Raw genomic sequence first — 23,126 nt, 5'->3', positions numbered from 1 at the left:
CCGGGCCTGGGTCCCGAGCTGCTGAGGCTCCACGAGGTCCAGCTGTGCCTGGCCCAGGAGCAGCTGCTGCTGGAGGACCGGCGGCGGCAGGTGCAGCTGCAGCTGCAGCTGTGGCAGGAGGAGCAGCTGTGGAGGGAGCAGCTGTGGCAGGAGGAGCAGCTGTGGAGGGAGCAGCTGTGGCAGGAGGAGCAGCTGTGGAGGGAGCAGCTGCAGGAGCAGCAGGCCTGGGTTCGCGTGGAGGGGCTGGAGCTGGCCATGGCCCTGGAGCAACTCCGGAGCGAGGGCCTTGAGGTGCTGCAGACCCAAGGCCAGGTAAGGGGGTGGAGGGGGGGCTCCGGACGACGCGTGGGGGTGTGGTGACCGTGCAGGCAGCTCACAGGTACCCGCCGAGGGCCGGCCGCCTGCTGTTGTGTGTGCTGCGGCCGGGGTGGCTGCGGGCTAACCGTGGGCCCGTTTTCGTATTTGCAAGTCGAGGCTGGTGCCCACGGCACAGGGCGCTACAAAGACCGTGCGACGGCAAGCCGTCCCGGGACATTTGTTCAGGGAAATTGAGGCAGAGGTGTTCCCACAGAGGACCCGGGTGTCCTGGCCAGCTGGGCCAGGACAGGTGGCTGCAGGAGCCGTCTGGGGCAGTGTCGGGGTACACAGGGTCACCTGCAGCAGGGACCCGGGTGGACAGTCAGCAGGCAGCGGAAGCGAGGACATGCCTGCCCCCACGCCCCCAACGCGGCCTCCAGGCCTGCTGGCCCTGCCTCCGCTGTTTACTGAAGTTGTGTGCTCCCAGGGCTTGAGATCACAGAGGCAGCGTGCGGCCCTCAGCCTGTCATCCTCATTCCAGAAAGGCTGCTTCCTCAGACGCCGCTGGGGCTATTTTGGGAAACTAGGGTCTGACCCCGGCTTGACATGAAGAGTAGTCACCACCGTCCCAACCGTCCCGGCAGGTCATGCGCTCTGTGAGCCCTCTGGGGTCCAGGGACTTGGACCGCCCCCCTCCAAGCAGAGGGGCCGCATCTGGGGAACAGGGTGGGTGCTCCATTATCCACCACAGACCCCTGGTGCAGGCTGGGAGCTGGAGGGACCCAGAACCGCCGCCGGGAAAGCCGGCGGCTAAGTAGACAACTCAGACGAACGCCACGACAGAGAAGACGACAGAGAAGACGACAGAGAAGACGTGGGACTCAGAGAAGGGAAGGACGAGGGCTGGGGGGAGGTGCCCCTCCCGGCCCCTGGCAGGGCTGAGCCAAGGGCAAGCGGTCACCATTCAGCCTGGAAGTGGCTATGGAGAGGGTGGCCCGAGAGAGCAGCAGCAGGCAGGGAAAAGCAGCCGATGGCCCAGGTGGAACAGAGGGTCAGAGCGGATCACACACTTAGCCTGAGGATCCCCAGCGCGAATTGTCACCGAGCGGTCTCAAGCTGTGCTCCTCCACGCACTGCTCCCCAGTCCCAGCCCGGGGGTGCAAGTCTCAGGGTCAGGGCCTGGAACGGACTGGTGAGCCCTGAACCCTCAGTCTGTCATACCCAAGCCCATCTCAGAGGTCCCCTGAAAGCCACTCTCAGGGGGAAGGGTCTTCTCAGACCATCCCCGGTGGCTGCGCAGAGGGTCTCACAAGCCGGTGTCTGAGTGGGGGTGCCCGGAGATCAGACTCACGTACCGGCAATGGCTCTCGGGGCTCCCGGCCTGGCTCCAGGGACGGATGTCTGCCGCTTCCCTGACGGTGCAGCTTTGGCTCCCCCCTTCTTGCTGCTCATTCTCCTGGGGCGGGGGGCGGGGAGGAAAGGTCAAGGAGTGTGTGCTTAGAGTGGCAGCGGCAGCAAGGACCAGCTTCGCGCACGGACTTGGGCCTGTGTGGACCCCCCCCCCCGCCCCGCCCCGAACACAGCTTCCCTCTGGCTTCCTGGCCCACCTGCCTGCCCCTGGCCACTGGCTTGTGTGCGCCCAGCAGCTCAGGGGGAAGTGCGCGACAAGAACATCCAGCCACAGCTCACCCCCTTGCCCTTGTTCACCTGCTGTCTCCACCCCCTGGCTCATCCATCCTTGGTTCCCAGGCCCTGACCGGCACCCCCAGCCTGGGTGTCCAGAACCTACGTCCCTGCTCCAAACCACTGGGCGGCCAGCTGGACAAGCTTCCTCCTAACGCACAGCTCAGTCCTGCTCCACTAAAGCCTCCGTGCTCCCCCCACTGCCCCCAGCCCCCCCACAACACTGACACTTCTGTGACCCCAACCCGCTCTTGTTTCCGCCCTGGCAGGTGTTCCTGTCAGGGCCTGGAAGCACTGCCTTTCTCCCTAGTCCAGGCGGCTGACCCCAGAGTTTATTTCCTCCCGGGAGGTCTCCTTGGCCCAGGGTGGGTCGGGTCCCCTTGCCTCCCCCCATGGACAGGTGACTCACTGTAGCATTGCATGGGCCCTGGTGTGACCCCGGGCCCGTGTGCGTGCCACTTGCGCTGCTGGTGTCTCACAGTGTTTGGGGAAGGAATTAGTGAAACTGACCCAGAAAACGGGGTCATGTGGCAAGAGGGACACGGAGGAAGGTGAGCAGAGACCGGCAGGAAGAGGGAGGGGAAGGGGGGGGAAGGGGGAAGCCTTGGACAGTTGGACAGGGGACCTGTCTCGGACACATGGCTGACCACAGGGCAGGGCCTAAGGGGGTGAGGGGACTTCAGTGGAGTCTGATGGGGGACTGGGGCAAAGATCTGCAGTGTTTGGGGGGGGGGGGGACCGAGGGCTGCTTTGAGGGTGTCAGTGCGTGCATCCAGGGGCCCCTGTCCGTGTGGAGTAGTACTAGCAGGTGCCTGCTGGGCGGAGGACTCCCGGTGTTCACGTGGGGTCCTGAACAGCGGCGCGGGTCTGTGGGGGAGGGTCCTGATGCTTGTGGAATTGTGTGCGTGGGGGATCAGCCGAGGCGGGGTCCCCTGTCTGCGTGTGGGGCCGGTGTGTGAGGGCTTCCCAAGTGCACGAGCGTCTCTTACGTGTGTGGGTGGACGTTGGTGTGTGCCTGGGTAACAGGCATGTGGAGGTGGTGTGCACGTAGGGTCCCCTAAGCGTGCAGGGGTCCCCGTGGTGGGTCCCCATGGGTGCAGAGGGAGGTAAGCGTGTGTGGACCCCATGTGCCTGTGGAGGTGGGTGTGTGCAGAGGCCCCTGTGCCCGCAGGGTCCCTGTGCGGGTCCCTCTGTTCTTGGGGGGTCCAACCTACAGAGGGGGCATTGGCCTGGGAGGGTCTATAGGTGTGGGGAGAGGGTCGGTGTACGTGTGTGTGTGGTGGTGGCGGGGGTGTCTATGACCGCAGCGTCCCTGCGTGCCAGTGGGGGCCCAGGTACTTGGGAGTGTTGTGTGCGGGGCGGCGGCGGTGGGTCCTCCGTGAGGGTATCAGGTTAGCGGGCGCTCGAGCGTGGCGGGGGACCCCCGGCGCTCGCAGGGTCCCCGGGCCCGGGCCCGCCCCGGGCTCGACACCGCCCCCGCGACCTCACCTGCCTCACCTGCCTCCCCCCAACTCGCAGGCCCGGGCGAGAAGCCCCGCCCCGCACGTCGGGCCGACCCGTTTCCTAGCGACCGAGCCGGAACTTCCGAGTCACCTCGACTTCCGGGGCGAGGGTCAGGGGTCAGGCGTAGGGACCCGGAGCTGGGGCGGGCGGATGGGCCCCGGGGGCGGCGGGCCGCGGGGGGCGGGGCGGCCGGGGGCGCGGGGCCGGGGGGCGCGGCGGGGGCCGGGGGCCGGGGGCGCGCGGGCGGCGGCGGCGGGCGGCGGAATGCGGGCGCGCCGCGGGTGGGGCCGCCCCGCCCCCAGGTGCTGCCCGGGCAGGCCGGCGGCGGGAGCGGCGGGCGGGGCGGGGGCGGGCGCGTGAATCAGGCCGCGCGGCGGGCGGGCCGTGACAGGGAGTGGCTGCCGGACCGACCGGACCGCGAGGCCGCTGGGCGGCGGTCGGCTCCTGCTGCCCTTGTCCCGAGACCCCGCGCACCTGGCCAGGTAGGGCCCCCTCCCCCGGCTCGAGCGGGGCGGGGCGCGCCGGAGGGGAGTGGGGGGGGGAGGGGGAGGCCGCCGCCGGGCCCGCGGGGCGGGGTCGGCGCGCTCGGCGCCCCTCGGCGCGGCCTCACCTGGGCGGCGCTCCCACCCGCACCTGGGCCGGGGCCGCGAGGCCGGCAGCGGGGCCGCGGGAGCGCGGGGGCCCGGCCAGGTGGGCCCGGGCGGGGAGCGGAGGGCGCCGAGGCCGCGTGTGCCGGGGTGGACGGGCGCGCTCTCGCACGACGCCGGCCCGGCAGGGGCCGAGTGGGAAGGGGCCGGGTGGGGGTGGGGGGTTGCCGAGGCCATCCGCGCTCGCTCCCTCCCTCGCGGCCTAGCTGGAGCCTGGGGAGAGTGCCGGGCCCGGCCTGACCCCTTCCCTGGGGGCGCCTGGGCCTGGGGACGGCTGGGGTGGCCCAGGCGGTCTGGTTTCCTGCGTGGAGCGCAGGGAGAGCGGGAGGCCCGCGTCCCCTCGCGCCCGGAGTCCCGAACTGGGGCGGGTGGAGGGGACGCCAGGCCTGGGCGGTCGCTGACTCCTTGGGTGCAGTAATCCCTTTCGGTCCTGCGGGGCACACCCCGAAAACTACGACTCGCCAACTTCCAGTCCGTGAGTCCCATCGGGCCGACCCCCGCCCCCCTCCCGCGCCCCCGCCTCCATATGCCTAACGCTTCCACATGCTTCCTGCGGTGACCCTCCCGCACACGTCCGCACGGAGCCCGGGGTCACCTCGTGTGCATTAGCCCCAGAGCCTTCCCTCCTTCCCGTCACTTAGAAAACCCACCTCGTGCCCAGGTGGAAGGACCCACTGCTCTGAAAGCTCCTAGAGCCCTGAGGGCCCTGGAGGATTTGTCGGCCTTGTGTCAGAGGTCAGAGGTCAGCAGCGGAGGTGCAGATCCCTGCTGAGTCATGGGCTTGGGTGGGATAGTGCCCCTCCCTCCCTTAGGGCAGGCCTGCGGAGGACGTCGGGTTCCCCAGAGGGGCCTGGAGAGCGGCCTCTGCCCGGTCCACAGTTCAGGGGTGTGCAAAGTGAAAGGACTAAGGTCATTGGATTATGGATGTATTATGGCGTGAGGCCATGCAGGGTCACCGGTGTGGTCACTCAGGATGGGCACCCCCTTCCTGGTGGGCCCTGGCGGATGAGCTGGCTCCTTGTTCATCATGGGATTCCCCCCCCCCCCCCCCCCCATTGCAGGCAGCCTGGACAGGTTGTGTTGAATCCCCTTCCGAGTAAAGTGCAGGGGGCGGGGTCCCTTCTGTGGTTCCCCACCTTGGGAAGTGCTCCCTCTCAAATGTAGTGAGCAGGAAAGTGCCCCCAAGCCCTGCCTGGCCCAACACTGACCCCATACAGCCAGGTCCACAGTGTCTGCCCAGAACCACCCTCTGTCAGATACTGTGTGAGACACGCACCACCACCACCCCACCCCACCCCCCCCACCCCCCACCCCCCACCCCCCCCCCTGCCCAGCCCCGGGGTCAGGCACAGTGGGAGGCCCCACTACAGACAGGCCTGCACCTTGTTCTTTAACGTGGTCCTGCTATGAGGAGAGCATGGGGATCCTGTATGTAACCACACCAGAGGGTGGTGCCCCCATGAGGGAGTGTCCAAAGAACTTTTCCTTAATACACCAGGTAGCATCTGCTGGATGTGGACGGGATGGCACAGAGAAGTACCCCCCTCCCACCTTCGGGTTAGCTTGTCCCCCACCCCAGAAGGTGGAGAGGCCCCCCTACCTAACCTTCACATCATGCTCAGCCTGTCACCGAAGGTGGACAGGAAAGTTTCCTCAGGTCACCGCACACAACAGTCTTGGTCCCAATGTTCCCTGGCTGCCAGTGACCCCATCCAGTCTGCGTCACCCGCCGCTCCTGCTGAGCAGGGCACACCGGGGAGTCTTGCAGGACCGGCATCCAGGAACCCGTGAGCCGGGCGGGATCTGAAATCCAGCTCAGTCCCAGCCCCAAGTTGCAGCCTCGGTGGGGTGGGCAGTGCGTGGGGCTCTCCTTCCAGGGCATCCGGGCAGTTCTGGCGATTGTGGATCCAAAAGCGGCCCTCACGTGGCCTTCCGGAGCTAATGGTAGCTCCTCCAGCCTAGGTCCCCACGGGCCCTCGGGGAACAGGTGGACTGGAGCGGGCCACGCCTGGCTTGGGTGTCATTGTGAGGTTGGGGCAAGTGGTGAGGACGGGGAGGCACATTTGGAGCCCAGGATGAGCCTGACGGCCACAGCAAAGGGCTCTGATTTCACCTGGAACACAGCGAGAAGCAGGGCATGACCGGGGACTTGGGAAGACCACCGCTGCCCACATCTGCTGGGGGTGGGAGGGGGGGCGCTCGGGAGATTTTATCTGGAAATAAATAGTGGCTAAAAACAGTGGAGGGGTGGGCCAGAGGGAAGCAAGTGGTCCCGGTGGGCAGGGGTCAGAGTTGCAAGGGCTGTGAAGTCCGTGAATGGGCTGTGGGGCTCACGGTGACCCATAGGATGGGGTTCCCCCATAGGAAGTTCTTGAGCTTCACGCCGAGTCCTGGGACAAAAGTAGTGACGAGTTTGTGTGCTGAGCTCGTGTTGGGCCAGGTGTGGTATCAGGTCGACCCTGACAGCTGCATTTTCCAGGGGAGATAATGAGCCAGAGAGGCAGTGAGTGGCCCTGGGTCCCCTCTCAGCCCCCTGCACTGCGGACAGACACAGGCGGGGGGCCGCCCGACTGGTCGGTACACACAATGCCAGAGGCCCACGAAAATACGTTAATGCCAAAGGCAGAAGGAAAAAGTGACTATAATAAAGAATCCGGTCTGGATCGTGTTTTCCTTATAACAATAATCATAAAATACTGATTTTCTTCTATGGAGGAAGGGCCCACAAAGAGGTGCCTGGGTCACAGAGTTCCTAAAATAACCCTGAGCGGGGTCTGCGTGCAGCCGGAACCCCTGCGGGGAAACCAGGCTGCAAGCACTCCTGAGGTCCTGGCCGGAGCAAGGGCCCAGCCAGCACGGAACAACATGAGACAGGGCCGGGGGCGGGCCTGTGCCTGGGCGCTCCGCTGGCCTGCCCCAGCTGGGGGGCAGTCTGGGTCCAGGCGTGTCTGGAAGGCCTGCAGGTATGGCCTGCACTCCACCAGCCCTTTTCTACAGAGGGTGTGTCTGCTGGGGGGGGGGGTGGGCACGGAGCCCCTGCCCCAGTAACGTGTCTCCCCGCCCCTCCCAGGCCGCTGGCCCCGACATGGCCCGTCGCTCCCAGAGCTCCTCGCAGGGGGACAACCCGCTGGCACCTGGGTACCTGCCGCCTCACTACAAAGAGTACTACCGCCTGGCGGTGGACGCCCTGGCTGAGGGCGGGCCAGAGGCCTACAGCCGCTTCTTGGCGTCCGAGGGGGCACCTGCCTTCCTGTGCCCTGAGGAGCTGGAGCATGTGAGCCGTCACCTGCGGCCCCCACAGCATGTTGCTCGAGAGCCCCCTGAAGGCAGTCCTCCCAATGTGGACATGGATGGCTCCTCAGGCACCTACTGGCCCATGAACTCAGACCAGGCAGTGCCCGAACTCGACCTAGGCTGGCCCCTGACCTTCGGCTTCCAGGGCACTGAGGTTACCACCCTGGTGCAGCCACCACCGCCTGACAGCCCCAGCATCAAGGATGAGGCTCGAAGGATGATCCGTTCAGCCCAGCAGGTGCGCTGTCATGGGCTGGGTGGACCGTGGGGGAAGGGCAGCCCGAGCTGGACCCTGAAGCATGAGGAGGAGTGTGCAGGTGGAAGAAATATGAGCGTGCCCAGCTTCGGGGGCAAGGGTGAGGCCAGGGTGGCTGGCCGCGCCTTTCCAGCCTTCAAGCACCAGCGAGGGCTCCCCGGCTGACAACTTTTGGGGTCACCAAGGGTCTGGTTATTGCAGGCTGCATGCTGCACACGCTTGCTTGCCGGTGGTCCTGGCCAGTGTCCAGAAACTCAGGGGCTCTGGGATGGCTGCGCACGTCTCCTGGTTGGATTTATGGTTCAGAAAAGTCTCTCTAGTTTTAACTTTGACCCAGCTGAGGGCTTCTTACCCCCACCAAACAGGTGGCAAACAGCAAAGGAAGCCTGGTAAATCTTGGAGGTGGGGGCCACGGGTCCTGCAGCTAAAGACCCCAACTGCCCTCTGCACCCCGGGCAGCACTAGAGCCTGGGCTCCGCCATCTATGGGGTGGGGTGGCGGGGGCTGTCACAGGGCTTTCGTTTGCCTTTGCCCCTTCCCAGAAGGAGGTGGGCCCTCTGTGCCTGCCTAGAAGGCCCTGTCCGGCCATCATGGGCCACCCACCCGCCAGCAGCCCCACAGCCCCCCATGATAGGCCTTTTCCTCCCGAGCCCTGTTCCCCGACAGGGTCCCTGCTCTCCTCTGGGACGGGCTAGAGGACAATTTGCAGTGTTTGTGGGAGATCCAGAGGCCCCCGTGCGGGCCATGCAGGTATGGCCAGAGAATGGTGGGGACAGCAGAGGGGTCTGTCCTCTGTCCCTAACTCGACCCCTGCAGGTGGTGGCCGTGGTGATGGACATGTTCACCGACGTGGACCTGCTTGGGGAAGTGCTGGAGGCAGCGGCACGCCGCGTCCCGGTCTACATCCTCCTGGATGAGATGAACGCGCAGCACTTCCTAGACATGGCCGACAAGTGCCGTGTCAACCTGCACCACGTGGATGTGAGTGACAGAGAGGGGGCGGGGAGGGAGGTGGGAGACTCCCGCGCACAGACCTGACGCCTCTCGCTCCCCAGTTCTTGCGTGTGCGCACTGTGGCGGGCCCCACCTACTACTGCCGCACTGGGAAGTCCTTCAAGGGCCACGTGAAGGAGAAGTTCCTGCTGGTGGACTGCGCCGTGGTCATGAGTGGGAGCTACAGGTGCGCCCGGCCCCGCGGCCCCAGCACCTCCCCACCTAAGGGCCTCCCCTGCAGAAGCCCCGGTCCCACAGCCCCTGACGCGCCTCCGCCCCGGGGTTCTGGTAGGCTTCACGCTTCCGGGGCGGGCCGCAGGTGGGGGCTCTGCGGCCCTCGCGGCTGCTTGGCCCCGCCCCTGACCCGCCCCGCCCCGCCCCGCCCCGCCCGCAGCTTTATGTGGTCCTTCGAGAAGATCCACCGAAGCCTGGCGCACGTGTTCCAAGGCGAGCTGGTCTCCAGCTTCGATGAGGAGTTCCGCATCCTTTTCGCGCAGTCCGAGCCGCTGGTGCCCTCGGCCGGGGCGCTGGCCCGCATGGACGCTTACGCCCTGGCTCCGTACGCGGGGGCTGGGCCCCTTATGGGCGGCCAGGTGACCGGGGCGCCGACCCCTTTCTCCTTCTCTAAGCGAGCGCACCTCCTGTTCCCGCCGCCCCGGGAAGAGGGCCTGGGCTTCCCCTCCTTCCTCGACCCCGACCGCCACTTCTTGTCGGCCTTCCGCCGGGAGGAGCCCACGCGGATGCCCGCGGGAGCCCTGGAGCCGCACGCGGGGCTGCGGCCGCTGTCGCGGCGGCTGGACGCCGAGGCGGGACCGGGCGGGGAGCTCGCGGGCCCGCGCGGCTTCTTCCAGGCCCGGCATCTGGAGATGGACGCCTTCAAGCGGCACAGCTACGCGGCCGCCGACGGCGCGGGCGCGGTGGAGAACTTCGCGGCCGCGCGGCAGGTGTCGCGGCAGACGTTCCTCAGCCACGGTGACGACTTCCGCTTCCAGACCAGTCACTTCCACCGCGACCAGCTCTACCAGCAGCATTACCAGTGGGACCCGCAGCTGGCGCCGGCGCGCCCTCAGGGCCTGTTCGAGAAGCTGCGCGCCGGCCGCCCTGGCTTCGGCGACCACGACGACCTCGCGCTGGGGGGCGGGCCACGCTTCCCCGAGCTCGGCCCGGACGGACACCAGCGGCTGGACTACGTGCCGTCCAGCGCGTCGCGCGAGGTGCGCCACGGCTCGGACCCCGCCTTGGGCCCCGGGCCCCGCGGCCTGGAACCCGGCGGGGCCCCGCGCCCCAACCTTGGCCAGCGCTTCCCGTGCCAGGCGGTGGCGAGGCTGGGCCCGGAGGCCGCGCCCGACGCGGAGCCCGAGCGCAGGGGCGGCCCTGAGGGGCGGGCCGGGCTGCGGCACTGGCGCTTGGCCTCCTACCTGAGCGGCTGCCATGGCGAGGACGCGGCCGACGAGGGCCTGCCGGTACCCATGGAGGCCGAGGCCTACGAAGACGATGTTCTGGTGCCCGGGGGACGAGTGGCCCCCGGGGACCTGCTCCCCTCGGCCTCCCGCGGGCCCGCACTCTTCCCGGCCAAGGGCGGTGGCGACGGCCTGGAGCGCGAGGGCCCGGAGGAGGCGGGCCTGGCCAAGCAGGACTCCTTCCGCTCGCGCCTGAACCCGCTGGTGCAGCGCAGCTCGCGCCTGCGCTCCTCGCTGATCTTCAGCGCTTCGCAGGCCGAGGGCGCGGGTGGGGCCACGACGGCCACCGCGGAGAAGGTGCAGCTGCTGCACAAGGAGCAGACGGTCAGCGAGACGCTGGGTCCCGGCGGCGAGGCCGTGCGCTCCGCCACCTCCGCCAAGGTGGCCGAGCTCCTGGAGAAATACAAGGGCCCGGCGCGTGATGCCGGAGGGGCGGGGGCTCCGGTCACAGTCGCCAGCCACAGCAAGGCTGTCGTGTCCCAGGCGTGGCGGGAGGAGGTGGTGGCGCCGGGCGGCGCAGGAAGCGAGCGCCGCAGCCTGGAGAGCTGCCTGCTGGACCTGCGCGACTCCTTCGCACAGCGGCTGCATCAGGAGGCCGAGAGGCAGCCCGGAGCGGCCACGCTCACTGCCACCCAGCTGCTAGACACGCTGGGCCGGAGCGGCACCGACCGGCTGCCCTCTCGCTACCTTTCTGCCCAGGGCCGTTCCTCCTCCCCACAAGGGCGGGACAGCCCCCCGCTGGAGGGAGGCGCCCGCCAGGCGCCCCACGCTGAGCCAAAAGGGAGCCCCACCTCTGCCTACCCTGAGCCGAAAGGGAGCCCCACCTCGGCCTATCCCGAGCGCAGGGGCAGCCCCGTGCCTCCTGTGCCAGAGCGCAGGGGCAGCCCCGTGCCCCCCTTGCCCGAGCGCAGGGGCAGCCCCGTGCCCCCCGTGCCCCCCGTGCCGGAGCGCAGAGGCAGCCTCACCCTTACCTTCTCCGGGGAGTCTCCCAAGACGGGGACCGCGGAGGAGCCGGCCGGCGGCCCCATGGAAGTCCTGCGCAAGGGCTCCCTGCGCCTCCGCCAGCTGCTGAGCCCCAAGGGTGAGCGGCGCACGGAGGATGAGGGCGGCTTCCCAGCGCCACAGGAGAACGGGCAGCCAGAGAGCCCCCGGCGGCCGTCGCTGGGCAGGGGTGATAGCGCTGAGGCTGCCGCCGGTGACGAGCGGAGCCCGCGGGCGCGCATGACCTCCGCCACGGCCAATGCCTTGTACAGCAGCAACCTGCGGGATGACACGAAAGCCATTCTGGAGCAGATCAGCGCCCAGGGCCAGAAGCACCGCGGGGCCCCGGCCCCGGGCCTGGCTCACAGCAGTCCCGAACTAGGCCGCTCACCAGCTGCCGGCGGTCTGGCCCCGGACATGTCCGACAAGGACAAATGTTCTGCCATCTTCCGCTCGGACAGCCCGGGGACACAGGGCAGGCTGAGCCGCACGATGCCCGCCAGCGCGGAGGAGCGCGACCGGCTGCTGCGTCGCATGGAGAGCATGCGCAAAGAGAAACGCGTCTACAGCCGATTCGAGGTCTTCTGCAAAAAGGAAGAGGCTGGGGGCACGGGGGCAACAGGGGAGGCCCCTGCAGAGGAGGACACCAGGGACAGCAAGGTGGGCAAGTTCATGCCCAAGATCCTGGGCACCTTCAAAAGCAAGAAGTGAGTCTCCTGGCCCAGCAGCAGCCCAGGTCCAGGTGCCTGCGTCACTGCCACCCACCAGGCAGAGCACCTGCTCTCCCGGGGGGGGGGGGGGGGGGGGGGGGGCAGGGCCGCCCAAACTCACCCAGCGGCAGGCCTGCCTTTTGCCTCTGGCCTCTCCCCTCTGGGGCTCCAGCCCCTCACTGCCCTGCGCCTCCGGCTCCATGCCCACCCCTGTGCCCTGAGCCTCCCCCTTCAGATTCCTCTGCCTCCACCACCTGGTTGAGCTTCAGGTCCCCTGTAGACCTTCATTCGCCTCAGGGCTTCATCTCTTTGTGCCTTAGGCCCCCACCTTTTGGGGGGCCCGCCTCTTTCTGCCTCGGCCCCCATCTTCCTGGGGGGCCATCTATGCACCTCAGCCCCCCATTCTTTGGGGGCCTCACGTCTCAGGGCTTCCGTGTCTCAGGGTTCCCCTCTGCTCACTGCCTCCCCGCTCTGCTGCTGCTTGGCGGTCCTTCTTTCCCCCCGGCTCCCGGCAGCCCCAGCCCCTCTCCCTCGGCCTCCCCCCTCCCCAGAGCCCGGTGTGTCCCCCCCCCCCCCCCTCACCAAGACAGGTGGCTCAGGTCTCACTTCGTGCCCTGCTTGCTCTCCTCACTGCCTCCCTCTCTGCCTCCTGGTACCTTTCGTAGCCGCCCATCCTCTCCCTGTGGGGACAGAGCTGCTTGTGGGTGACGCGTGATGGGGGTGGAGCCAGACCCAAAGGCGGTCCCTCAGGAGGCGCTGTCCTGTCTGCTGGGCCACTGGCAGATGGGGGCACAGAGGACCCTAGAGACTGCCCTGCCAGGAGAACTGAGGCAGGCCTGGCCACATCCTGGCCGTGCTCCAGCCAGCACCTGGTGAGGGGTAAGAGCTCTGAGTTTTGCAGCACAAAACCCTTCGGGTGGATGAGGCCAGCCCGAGAAGGGCTGGATGTGGAGTGCCAGGCCAGTACTCACGGGTGAGGGTTCTGGTTCAGGTCCCAGCCGACCCCAAGTCCGCCCCGTTCTGGCTCCTTTCTTCTTTGTCACCAACCCACGAGATCGGAGTTTCCCTGCCGACCTTTCTTGTGTCTTTTTCACCTGTGGAGAGTGACTTTCGTTTGGAATGACACATTTTGGCACCAAATGCTGAGGAAGACCCCTGCTGTAAGTTTTAACATTGTGCAGTGTTTGTGCAACAGTTTTGGGGGTTTAAGTATAAGAAACGGCAGTCACTCGGACCAGGGAAGGACTGGACACACGAGGTCACTGAGCAAAGGCAGTACTGTGACTCCACGTGGCAGGAGAGGGAGGCTGGGGGGACAGTTGCTCCTCAGCTGCTCAGTCTGGTTACCAAAGCCACAAGCCAGGTGAGGTGACAGCAGGGACTTTGGGCCAGGCGGAAAAGGTCCCCCAGGAGCCAGATGCGCTGCAGTGCCCTTGGCCTGGCCGCACTTGCTGATAAGTCCGCTTGCACCCTCCTGGTGCCGGCCTGTTGCCAAGGGGGAGCCCTGGCAGCCTCCTGTGTGTGTCCTCTGCGTCGTGCCGAATAACATCTCAAATGTGACCCTGCACATTTCGGTGTTAACAATAAAACACAAGATTTTCCAACACATTCCTAAATACCTATGATCGCCCAGTTGTACGTTGCAAACTTTAGTCCCGTGAACTTCTCAGATGTCCCTCTGGACTCCACCGCCCATCCCTGTGGGGACCACGGAAGACCCCCACCTGCCCGCCTGTACCGCAAACACCTCTCCCACATCCCCTAACCTCAAAGAAAGACTCCTTCCACCTCAGCCCTCTCCCGTGACCGTGACCGTGATCGTGACCGGCTCCCATTCAGGGCCAAACTGCTTTAGCCCACTACTCCCGCTCCCCACTTCCACCAGCCCTGCGCCCCTCACTGGTGCGCCCCTGGGGGATCCGGGTCACTGAGCCCACACACACTTCCCAGCCTCCCCTGCGCTGGGTACCCGGATGTCTGGACCTCTCAGGGCCCCCAGGTCTGTGTTCGCAGGGGTGGACTTCCTGGGGCCTCGCCTGCTCCTTTCTGGGCCGCCGTGCCACTTCCCAGGGCCTCATCCGCCCCCCCCCCGTCCATCAGCTGGGGACTCTAGGACCTCGACACGCTGCCCCCTCCGTGGCTGGCTTACCTCCGAGCCTGGACCTGAGCATTTATCCTTGCCGCCCCTCTTGGCCTCCTCCCAAATCCTGTTCTGCTTTCTCTCTCTTGTGGCCCCCCCCCCCCCCCGGCCTGGCCAGCCCTCCTGGCCCTTCCCTCCTATGCCTCCCCCGGCGGCCCCCAGCTTTTCCAGGAGCTCACAGCTCCTGCTGCGAGCAGCCCCGCCCCCAGCACAACAAAGGCCGCACCCTTTAGACTGGGAGCTGCCACCAGGCAGCCGGAAAACAGCCTCCCCTGTGTTCCAACCCCTGCCCAGGGTCAGGTGTGGTGCCAGGCACCCTGGAGCCATGAGACAGGTGCCCACCAGGCTCCTTGGATCTCTTCAGCTCCCACACCCTGGACCCACCCCCCGCCAGGACAAACCAGCTGCCAGTCACTGTTGGTGACAGAGGTGGCTGGGGTCAGCAACAACAGCCAGTCAGGAGCTGTACCCCGGGGCACCACCCCAACATCTCTTCCACTTTTACTCTGGCTCAGGGTCACAAACGCAGTCGTGTAATGGCTTGCATCCAGGCAGCAGGTGCACGAGCCCCTGCCCTTCCAGGAACCCCTGGGGACAGCACAGTCCCTCTGATGGGCACCACGCAGTCCCCAGAGCATTTGTGGACAGAGGACGGGAAGCTGGACCCAAGGAGCCCCCCACCCCACCCCCGGGCCAGCCTTTGGTGACGTGAGCCTAGAGAGAAAGCACTGGGCGCTGGGCAGAGGGGGGCCACGCAGCTTCTCATAGACTCTATACTAGACATCCGGGTCCTCGGAAGGGGGTGGACTCCGTGGCCTCGGAGGGAGTCCCTCACTGAGGACAAAAGATGAACAGGGAGACTGTGGCCAAACACGACTTTATTGGAGGAAGTGGCTGGGGGTGGGTGGGGACCTCTCCCACTCCCCCAGAGACGGCTGGACGAGCTCCCTGGAACTCAAGGGTGTGGGCAGGCAAAAGGGGGAGCGGGTAGGAGGGGGTGGGTAGCACGGGGCACTCGGGGGCAGATCCAGGGCTGGGCGAGGGACGCGGGCTGAGCACAGGAGCTAGGTCGCGGGCTGGCAGGGCGGCTTACGCGCGGGGCCCGGGAGCAGGAGCAGGCGGCCCAGCGCCGAATGGCAGACGGTACCGTAGGCTTGAGAAGAGCCCCCGAGCGCGGCCCTCGCGGCCCCCTGCGCCCCCTGCCAGGCCGAGGCGCCGAACATCCTCCGGCCCGGCCGGGGCTCGGGCCGCGCATCCGCAGGAAGCCCGCGAGGGACCCGCACACGGCCTGGGGGCCGCGCGAGGGGGCGGGGCCGGGGGGCGGGGGGAGCGGTCGGGGGGCCGGGCGGGCTCACCCGTCGCGCGCCGCTCGCCCTCACCCCACGGCCCGGATTCCAGTCGCTCCGGATCAGGGCCTGGACGGCCACCCGGGCGGCGGCCTGAGAGGCCAGGGAGGGCGCCGCCCCCTTCACGCTGGGCTTCACCTGGGAGGGGGCGCGTCACAGGGTCACCGCCCCACCGGGCGCCGCCCTCGGAAGTACAGTGAGAGGGGCCCTCCCCGGTCAACCTACCCACGAGTGGCCCGAGGGGGCCTGTGGCGTCACCCCAGGGGGCCTTTCCGCCCTCCCGAGACCCCCTGGGGGCGAGGGCTGGAGCAGGGGCACCACGTCCGGCCGGGGAAGGTTCTCGGCTCCGCAGGGAACGTCTGTGGGGTCTGAAGACCAACCCCCGGGGTTAGTCCGGCGCTGCGGACCCTTGGTGGCTCCACCCAGAAGGGTCAGGGGCCGCGCTCCGGGGGGACGGGGCACACACACCGTGTGCGGACTGCTGACCCAGGCTGCTCTGGGCGTCGGCACCGGGCTTCTGCGAGGGCGAGCCCGGGGACAGCTGAGGGACGGCTCTGGGTGAGCGCAGGCGCGCCTGGGCCCGGGGGGCGCTGGGCTCCGTCCCCGGGGGCGTGCCCCCTGGGCCCTTCCCTCTCGGGACGGGGCCGCCGCCCCTGCGCTCCAGGATCATCTGCGGGAGGCGAGGGGCGCTCAGAGGTGGACGGCGTGGGTGTAGAGGGTTCTGGGGGTCGCTGAGGCGGGGGGGGGGGGCACCCGAGGGTGAGCGTGGGTGTGGGAAGATCGTGGTCGCGGACCGGAGCACCTGATAGACGCGGCTGCGGTACTCAGGCGCTGACAGCTGGACTCCTTCGAGCACCGGGAGCCGCACAGCCGCATCCAGGGTCTGCTCGCGAGCGGGGCAGTGGAACCTGCGGGGAGCCAGCCTCGGGCTGCGGTCAAGACGGAGGCCTCTCCGGCCGAGCCCAGGTCCGGGACCCAACACCCAAGACCAGACGGGCAAAGCAGGAGCTGGGCCAGGGGACCCCGCCCCTACCTCTGCACGTAGGGGTGCCGCAGCGCCTGCGCTGCGCTAAGCCGCTTGCCCGGGGCAAATACCAGGAGTCCCTTGAGGAGATCCAGGGCCTCCGGGGGCGTGTCTGGCGGCAGGAGGGCGTCCAGCGTCTGCCGTGGCCTGTAGGTGCCTGCATATTGTCCCCTGTCCAGGGCGGGCCCCTCCCCATCCTCCGCCCAGCGCCACTTAACTGCCTCCGGGCATCTCCCCTCCCAACACGACACCCCCAGGCAGCGTGGCACTGATGGCCGACCCCTCCCTGCCTCGTCCTCTGGTCCCTCGCTCTCCATGCCCCGCGCAGTTCCCGCGGGCCTGCCCATGCCCCCAGGCCAAGCCCGGCGGTGCTGGAAATTCCAACTCGCTGGGTTTGGGCCTGCCATCCGGAGGCCAGGGCCCGGGTCTGGGCGGGCAGACTGGCCAGCAAATTTACACGAGGAGTGCGAGCCAGGCTCCTCAGCAGCCCCGCTCACCGGGACCCCAGGCAGGGCAGGACTGAGGCGCTGAAGCTTGAGCTGAGAGCCAGGAGGTCTGCAGGGAGGGTGGGCAGAGGTGGTGTGTGGTCAGGGGGGCCTGGCCCAGGGGGGCGGGCGGCTCAGGGAGGTCTGGGGCCAGTCGTTCTTCCCGCCCCATGGAGTGGCCTCGCTGCAGGGCTGCGGCAGTCTGCCAGGACTCAAACCTTCAGTATCTGGATTCGTGCCCCACCCGTGTGCTGGCCCTGGCACACTTACACCCCCATGCGTGCACTCCACATCCGGGCACTCCCACCTCCATGGAAGAACCCCGTCCCCAACTTCCCCACCTGGTCCTTCCCCTCTCTTGCTCTGCTCTCTCCCCCAGGAACAAGGACAGACCCTCACCCCCCCACCCCACCCCCCCAAGCTACCTCCCTTTGCTGCAGCCTACCTTCCTCCACATCTTCCCCCAACCCCCAACCTCCCCTGCCCGGCCCCCATCCCTCAGCCGCTCAGCTGGACCCTTTATGAGCACCGCTCGGCCCTCAAGGACCTGTGGCCAGGCCCTGCCCGCCTTGCAGGCCTGTCCAGTTGCTTTCCCAAAGCCCCCAGCAGCTCCTCCCTGGGCCTGCCATGTGTGGGGCCTGCCCTTTCCGGTTTTCCTGAAACTTTGGACCTTCCCCGCCCCGCTTCCCCAGACTCCTCCCTACTAGTCCTGGCCCATCATGTGCTGTGCCCCCAGACCTGTGTGCTCTGACCCTTGGGATCCCCGGTGCCCAGCAGGCCCCTGAACACATACTCACCCTCCTTGGAAGGAGGCGGGATGGTCTCCAGGATCAGCTCCAGCTGGTGGAGTGTAGATGTGCCTGGGAACAGGGGTCTCCCCCGAAGCATCTCCCCCAGGACGCAGCCCAGACTCCACATGTCCACCCCAGGGGTGTACCTGGGGCAGGAAGGGGTGGAGGCTTGGGGGGGGGGACCCCAGAGGTAGATGTGGAGGGAGGAGGAGAGACACTCAAAGGGGCAGGGCCTGGGGTGCTAGGAGGGGGCCGGTGAGGGCACAAAGTGAGGGCACAGGAAGGCCTTGGGGCCTTGGCTGGGTGAGAAGACATAGGGGGTACTGCAGGGGGAGGGGGCGACGCTGTTACCAGCTCGAGGACAGCAGCACCTCTGGAGCCCGGTACCAGCGTGTGGCCACGTAATCTGTCAGGGCTGGGCCCTCAGGCCCCTCAGGGAGGCCCCCGAGAGGGCGGGCGAGACCAAAGTCACAGAGTTTCACCAAGCAGCTGGCGTCCAGGAGAATGTTGGACGGCTGCAGGAGAGGAGGTGGGCTGAGGGCTAATGGTGGGTGCACACGCTGGGGGGCAGCCGTGACTGGACTGTGGGTGGCACCTTCTGGTCCCGGTGGATGACGCCTCCTGAGTGGATGAACTTGGTGGCCCGCAGGAGCTGGTACATGATGAAGCGCTTGTGGACGTCCTTCAGCAGCCTGCCCTTACAGATGACGGCGTTCAGGTCAGTGTCTGGGGGAACACGCAGGTCAGTCTGGGGGGCCTGGGGACACTGGACAAGTCTGCCCCACCTTTGACCCTTGTGGGGTGCTCAGCCCTCCCCCGGTCGCGGTCCCCAGGTGGCACCGGCCACCCTCAGAGCCCTGTTCCTAACCCTGTCCTGGGTACACACGCTTCCCAGTGGCTCTAGCAGGCTTCTTCAGGCCTGTTCTGTCTTTGTCAGCACAGCAATAACAGTTTCTGGGGTGATTTTTAATACTTTATTTCATGTTGCTTTGTTTTATAACATGGGTAGAAAAGGGAAAAACAGTTGCAAACAGTGGAAAAAGCAGGAGCCTCATGGAGGTGGGCTCGAGGGGTCACTGCCAGGCCCAGGCGCTGACCATGCACCAGCCACACCAAGAAACTGTTCTGGGTGACAACTGACCACTGTGGTGACCCGGCCGCAGAGGGACATGTAAAGAGATCCAGGCCACTGGAGGGTCCTGGACCAGGACTGAGGTGAGGCTGGAGGGTGAGAAGGCGTCACTTACCCATAGACTCAAACACCAGGTAAATGTCCCTGTCGTTCTCCGCCCGGATCACGTCCAGGAGGCGGATGATGTTAGGATGGTCCCCAAGTTGCTGAGGAGAGAGCCAGGAGCTGTGTGCTTTGTTGGGGATGCAGATCTGGGTTTCCCCCCCACCTTGCTGGGAGAACCTGCACCTGGAGGGGCTGCCAGGTGGCCCGGGCTGCTCACCTGGAGCAGCATGATTTCCCGGAACGTTCTCTGGAGTGAGACAGAAATTTGAGCATAAGTATGGGGCGAGAAGGAAGCCCGCCTCCTTTTTTTTTTTTTTTTGGAAAGACAGAAAAAGAGAGCACCTGTGTGAGCAGGAGAGGTGCAGAGGAAGACAATCGTAAGCAGTCTCCAAGGCTAGCAGAGCCCTGCGCTGGGCTCAGTCTCACAAATGGTGAGATCATGACCAGAGCGGGAATCACGAGTCAGACGCTTAACTAACTGAGCCCCCCAGCTCCCCGGAAGCTCATTTCTCAAAAGGATCCACAGGGATTGACAGACGTCACCCACACCTGCTGGACCACAGGTTCAGGTCATGTCTGAGCAATTATAGAGACCTGCTGTGAATCGGCTTCAGAAATACACTGGAGCTTCCAGGCACCAAGGCAGAAGGGGTCCCCCCCGCACCCCTGCCCTTGTCCTTCTCACGCCTCCTCTCCACTCACCTGGGCATCCGTCTTATCCCTAAAGGCATCGAAGATTTTCTTGATGGCCACGACTTCGCCAGTCCTCCTATCCACTGCCTTCCACACAATGCCGTAGGCCTGCGAGGACGGTGGTCAGCTTGCTGGGCACGGGGCCAGCCTCCTGTCCAGCCCTCCCCTGCCCAGCAGGCTGCCTGAGGCTCCGGGGAGGGAGTGAGGGTGTGGTGAGGGCCTATGGCTCCGGGCAAGGTCCCCACAGCTGCGGGCTGCTAAGGCTGCTGCAGCAGCCCCCCCCCCCTGCCCCCCAGGTTTTCCAGAAGATGGTGATGAGAAGCAAGGCTCCAGGAAGAAATAAGGTTACAAAAGGGAGACTCAGGGTGGAAGCCAAAGCCTGTTCTGGGCACCTCTCCCCTCTTTCACACCCTGTATCCAGCCTATCAGCAAATCCTGTTCGCTCCACCTCCAAACTTCCATCAGAATCTGACCTCTTGCTGCCCCACCTGGGACTCTTGCCTCTCCCCCATCTCTTGTCTGGATCGCTACACTAACCTCTTAACTGGCCTCCCTAGCCCACACTACAGTCTGTCCTCTACACAGCAGGCAGCGTGAGCCTTGTAAAGCGGCACCAATGTCTGCTACCACTCCGTGTCATGCCCAGAAATCTCTGCAGTTCCCCAAAGCCACAGGTGATCCCAGCCCTCCCGTAGTTACTCTTAACCAGTTCACATCAACTCTGCTGTTTCCCCACAGCCAGCAGGTTCTTGCCTCAGGGCCTTTGCACCTGCTGTCTGTGCTGTTTGGACCGTGCTTTCTCTTCTCCCCAATACCACCCACCCAGTCACACACCTTCACAAACACTCTTGTACACAATCCCACATGCTGTCACACACAAACGCACAATCGCTCACATGTGGTTCACTCCATGCCCATTTACCCGCTCAGGCCCTTCCTGGGCCAGGCTTGGGACCCACCCATCGCCTTTAGTGATTGGAGTGGGTGGGCCCGGCCTCCTTAGTGTTCTATGGGCCCCAGGAGAGGCAGCTGGGAGCAGGGGACGTGGGCGGGGGAAAGGGTTTGTCCACGATCCCTCTGACCTGAGGCCGCTGTGAACCTAGAGCCAGGCGACAGGTTCACTTGCAGTGGGCGCTGCTAGAGCCCCCCTACAGGAAACTGAGGCCCGAGGGGCTCGGTGGCTTGCCCAAGCCACCCTCCAGTCCACGGAGGAAACAGGACGTGAGCCCAGGGATCCCTGGCCGCGTCGGAGGGAACAGACCTCCGACTGGACCTTCCCCCTCCCTGCAGGTGCCGGGCTCACCCCCTTCCCCAGCCGCCGCTTGAGCAGGTATCTCTGGGCAACTTGGTGGTCCACCTCCGCGGCGCACATGCCGACAGGTGGGCGCCCGGGGGCCTCCAGACGCCGGCAGCGCAGAAACTGTTGAACCGGTTGCCTTGGAAACTGGGGGGGGGGGGAGGGCGTGGTGATACCCCTCCCTTGCGCCTCCGCGGCGCTGGCGTGGGGCGGGATCTACGGCCCAAGCCCCGCCCGATCCGGATAGGCCCAGAGCCCCTCCCGGCCGCCCCGCCCCCGCCCGCCTTACTGCCTCCTGGCTCCGCCCCCGCCGCGCTCCCACCCCCACTTCCGCACCCCGTTCCCTCCCAGGCCCCCGCTGCGGTCCCCACGCCCCCCTCTCCCCCCACCCCCGTCCCCGCCGCCCCGCGGCGGCCCCCTCCCCCTCCCTGGTCCCGCTGCCCCTTTGCGTCCCCCACCCCGGCTGGGCCCCGGGGCCTCTGAAGACGGACTGCGGAGCCAGGCATGCTCTCTCCCTCCCGACCGCCTCCTTGCAGTTCCTTGAGCGTAAGTTCACCGTGACCCCGGCGTTCTTCCCTGGGTGCTTGCCCAAGAGAAATGAAAACGTGGGTCCACACGGAGAATCACGCACGAATGTTCGTAGCAACCCCGGACTGGAAACGACCCGAATTTGAGACAGGAGTGGATAAACAACAGGCCGCTGCGCCTACGGTGGCGCGGGGCTCAGCAAACAAGGGAGAAGCGCCTGCGAACACACACGCTGGACCTCGGAGGCGGTCGGCCCACTAGGCCAGACTTCTCGCGAGCCCCGCTGTGTGATTCCGTTTTTCCAGAGCTGCAGAAAATGCTTCGCACAGCGTGGAGAGGCGGGGGGAGCCGAGGGGCGCGGTTGCGAGCCCCCCCGAGCTTCCCAAGGCCTCAGAAGCGCTGGGTTGTGCGGACGCGCTCAGGGTGCACACTTAGGTCTGAAGTGTCTCAGTCGTGTACCTGCAGTGTGTGCCGCTTCAGTCGTAACACGGTATGAAGCTGGAGGACGCGGAGAGCAAACAGGGGAAAGAAACCCGGAAGGACCAAGAGAGGCCGCTCTTCCGTTCCGACCGAGTCACCAGCACTGGACGCGCCCTCCCCCGGGAAACAGCTGGAAAACTGGACAAAACATGTGAAACAACTGTCTGTAGGTTGGGCACCCAGCGGCGCAGGACCGCGATCTTGGCAAAACAGGAACAAACAAGGTCCTGCGCTTCCAGGGCCGGCCTGTGTCTGGGGAGGAGTGGGAGAAGGTCCCCCCAGGCTGAGACGGGGAAGCCGAAGGACTCCATACAAATCTGCTTTTTGCTCCTTTTCCTGCTTCCCTTCTTCTTTTTTTTTTTTTTCTCTTAACGTTTATTTATTTTTGAGAGACATAGAGAGAGAGAGCACGAATAGGGAGGGAGCAGAGAGAGGGGAGACACAGAATCCTAAGCTGTCAGCACAGAGCTTAAGGTGGGACTGGAACCTCCAGAACTTGAGATCATGACCCCCGTTGAAGTCAAGCCTCTAACCGATGGAGCCACCCAGGCACCCCACTACTTCTGTTCTTGGTAGGGCCCGCACCCCACTCTACACATGCCTCAGAATGCAAACAGTGTACATCCTCCTTGTAAGGGACAAGGAGTTCATGATTTCTCTAGAACAGAGAATGTCTAAGGAAGGACTGGGTGAGAATGACCTGACGAAGTCATTACATGTGTATTCCAGACATCAATGTCAGACCACCAAGCCAGACCTCCAAGCCAAGACCTCCAAGCCAGACCTCCAACTCAGACCTCCAAGTCAGACCACCAAGCCAGACCTCCATGCCAAGACTCCATGCCAAGACCACCAAGCCAGACCTCCAAGCCAGACCTCCATGCCAAGACCACCAAGCCAGACCTCCATGCCAAGACCACCAAACCAGACCACCAAGCCAGACCTCCAAGCCAGACCTCCATGCCAAGACCACCAAGCCAGACCTTCATGCCAAGACCACCAAACCAGATCACCAAGCCAGACCTCCATGCCAAGACTCCATGCCAAGACACCAAGCCAGACCTCCAAGCCAGACCTCCATGCCAAGACCTCCAAGCCAGACCTCCATGCCAAGACCACCAAACCAGACCACCAAGCCAGACCTCCATGCCAAGACTCCATGCCAAGACACCAAGCCAGACCTCCAAGCCAGACCTCCATGCCAAGACCTCCAAGCCAGACCTCCATGCCAAGACCACCAAACCAGACCACCAAGCCAGACCTCCATGCCAAGACTCCATG

General features: G+C 65.8%; 2 protein-coding genes across 12 annotated transcripts; one reads left to right on the top strand and one right to left on the bottom strand.

The window, feature by feature from the left end:
* Positions 1-168: 168 nt before the first annotated feature.
* Positions 169-13,440, top strand: FAM83H (family with sequence similarity 83 member H). Of its 7 annotated transcripts, XR_007148469.1 has the most exons (6): positions 169-312; positions 7,201-7,662; positions 8,497-8,661; positions 8,736-8,860; positions 9,068-11,894; positions 12,396-13,440. XR_007148469.1 is itself a non-coding variant. In XM_047841764.1 (5 exons), exons 1-5 carry the CDS (start codon positions 256-258, stop codon positions 11,823-11,825), a joined length of 3,567 nt encoding a protein of 1,188 aa, XP_047697720.1. In that variant the 5' UTR covers positions 170-255; the 3' UTR covers positions 11,826-13,440. The 7 variants fall into 7 exon arrangements, 6 of the variants coding, with proteins under 6 accessions (XP_047697720.1, XP_047697722.1, XP_047697724.1 ...); XM_047841764.1 differs by having other exon boundaries at positions 170-312; positions 9,068-13,440; XM_047841766.1 differs by lacking the exon at positions 169-312 and adding an exon at positions 3,814-3,965 and having other exon boundaries at positions 9,068-13,440.
* A 1,386-nt stretch (positions 13,441-14,826) lies between these two features.
* On the bottom strand, positions 14,827-21,939 carry MAPK15 (mitogen-activated protein kinase 15). Of its 5 annotated transcripts, XM_047842867.1 has the most exons (13): positions 21,825-21,939; positions 20,844-20,984; positions 19,550-19,648; positions 19,065-19,094; positions 18,858-18,948; positions 18,206-18,336; positions 17,962-18,125; positions 17,617-17,756; positions 16,832-16,889; positions 16,344-16,481; positions 15,779-16,218; positions 15,536-15,678; positions 14,827-15,448 (listed from the first exon to the last, which is right to left on the bottom strand). In XM_047842867.1, the coding sequence occupies exons 2-13, from the start codon at positions 20,910-20,912 to the stop codon at positions 15,029-15,031; spliced, it is 1,923 nt and encodes a 640-aa protein (XP_047698823.1). In that variant the 5' UTR covers positions 20,913-20,984; positions 21,825-21,939; the 3' UTR covers positions 14,827-15,028. The 5 variants fall into 5 exon arrangements, with proteins under 5 accessions (XP_047698823.1, XP_047698822.1, XP_047698820.1 ...); XM_047842866.1 differs by lacking the exon at positions 17,962-18,125 and having other exon boundaries at positions 15,779-15,980; positions 16,113-16,218; positions 16,344-16,889; XM_047842864.1 differs by lacking the exon at positions 17,962-18,125 and having other exon boundaries at positions 16,344-16,889.
* Positions 21,940-23,126: the final 1,187 nt, after the last annotated feature.

The sequence above is a fragment of the Prionailurus viverrinus genome, chromosome F2, assembly GCF_022837055.1.
Source record: "Prionailurus viverrinus isolate Anna chromosome F2, UM_Priviv_1.0, whole genome shotgun sequence".
Classification (NCBI taxonomy): Eukaryota; Metazoa; Chordata; class Mammalia; order Carnivora; family Felidae; genus Prionailurus; species Prionailurus viverrinus.
The sequence above is the reverse complement of the archived record's forward strand: the minus strand, read 5'-3'. Positions and strand labels throughout refer to the sequence as shown.

What these genes read in the sequence shown, in the direction of transcription:
- MAPK15 (XM_047842864.1), bottom strand. Translation starts at nt 20,912, where the DNA reads ATGTGCGCCGCGGAGGTGGACCACCAAGTTGCCCAGAGATACCTGCTC. An exon ending in GGGAAATCATGCTGCTCCAG is followed by an intron (nt 18,949 to 19,064) that starts GTGAGCAGCCCG and finishes CTCTCTCCTCAG; the next exon opens with CAACTTGGGGACCATCCTAA. An exon ending in GGGTCAGCAGTCCGCACACG is followed by an intron (nt 15,679 to 15,778) that starts GTGTGTGTGCCC and finishes GTTGGTCTTCAG; the next exon opens with ACCCCACAGACGTTCCCTGC.
- FAM83H (XM_047841765.1), top strand. Translation starts at nt 6,840, where the DNA reads ATGGAGGAAGGGCCCACAAAGAGGTGCCTGGGTCACAGAGTTCCTAAA. An exon ending in TCAACCTGCACCACGTGGAT is followed by an intron (nt 8,662 to 8,735) that starts GTGAGTGACAGA and finishes CTCGCTCCCCAG; the next exon opens with TTCTTGCGTGTGCGCACTGT. An exon ending in GTCATGAGTGGGAGCTACAG is followed by an intron (nt 8,861 to 9,067) that starts GTGCGCCCGGCC and finishes CCCCGCCCGCAG; the next exon opens with CTTTATGTGGTCCTTCGAGA.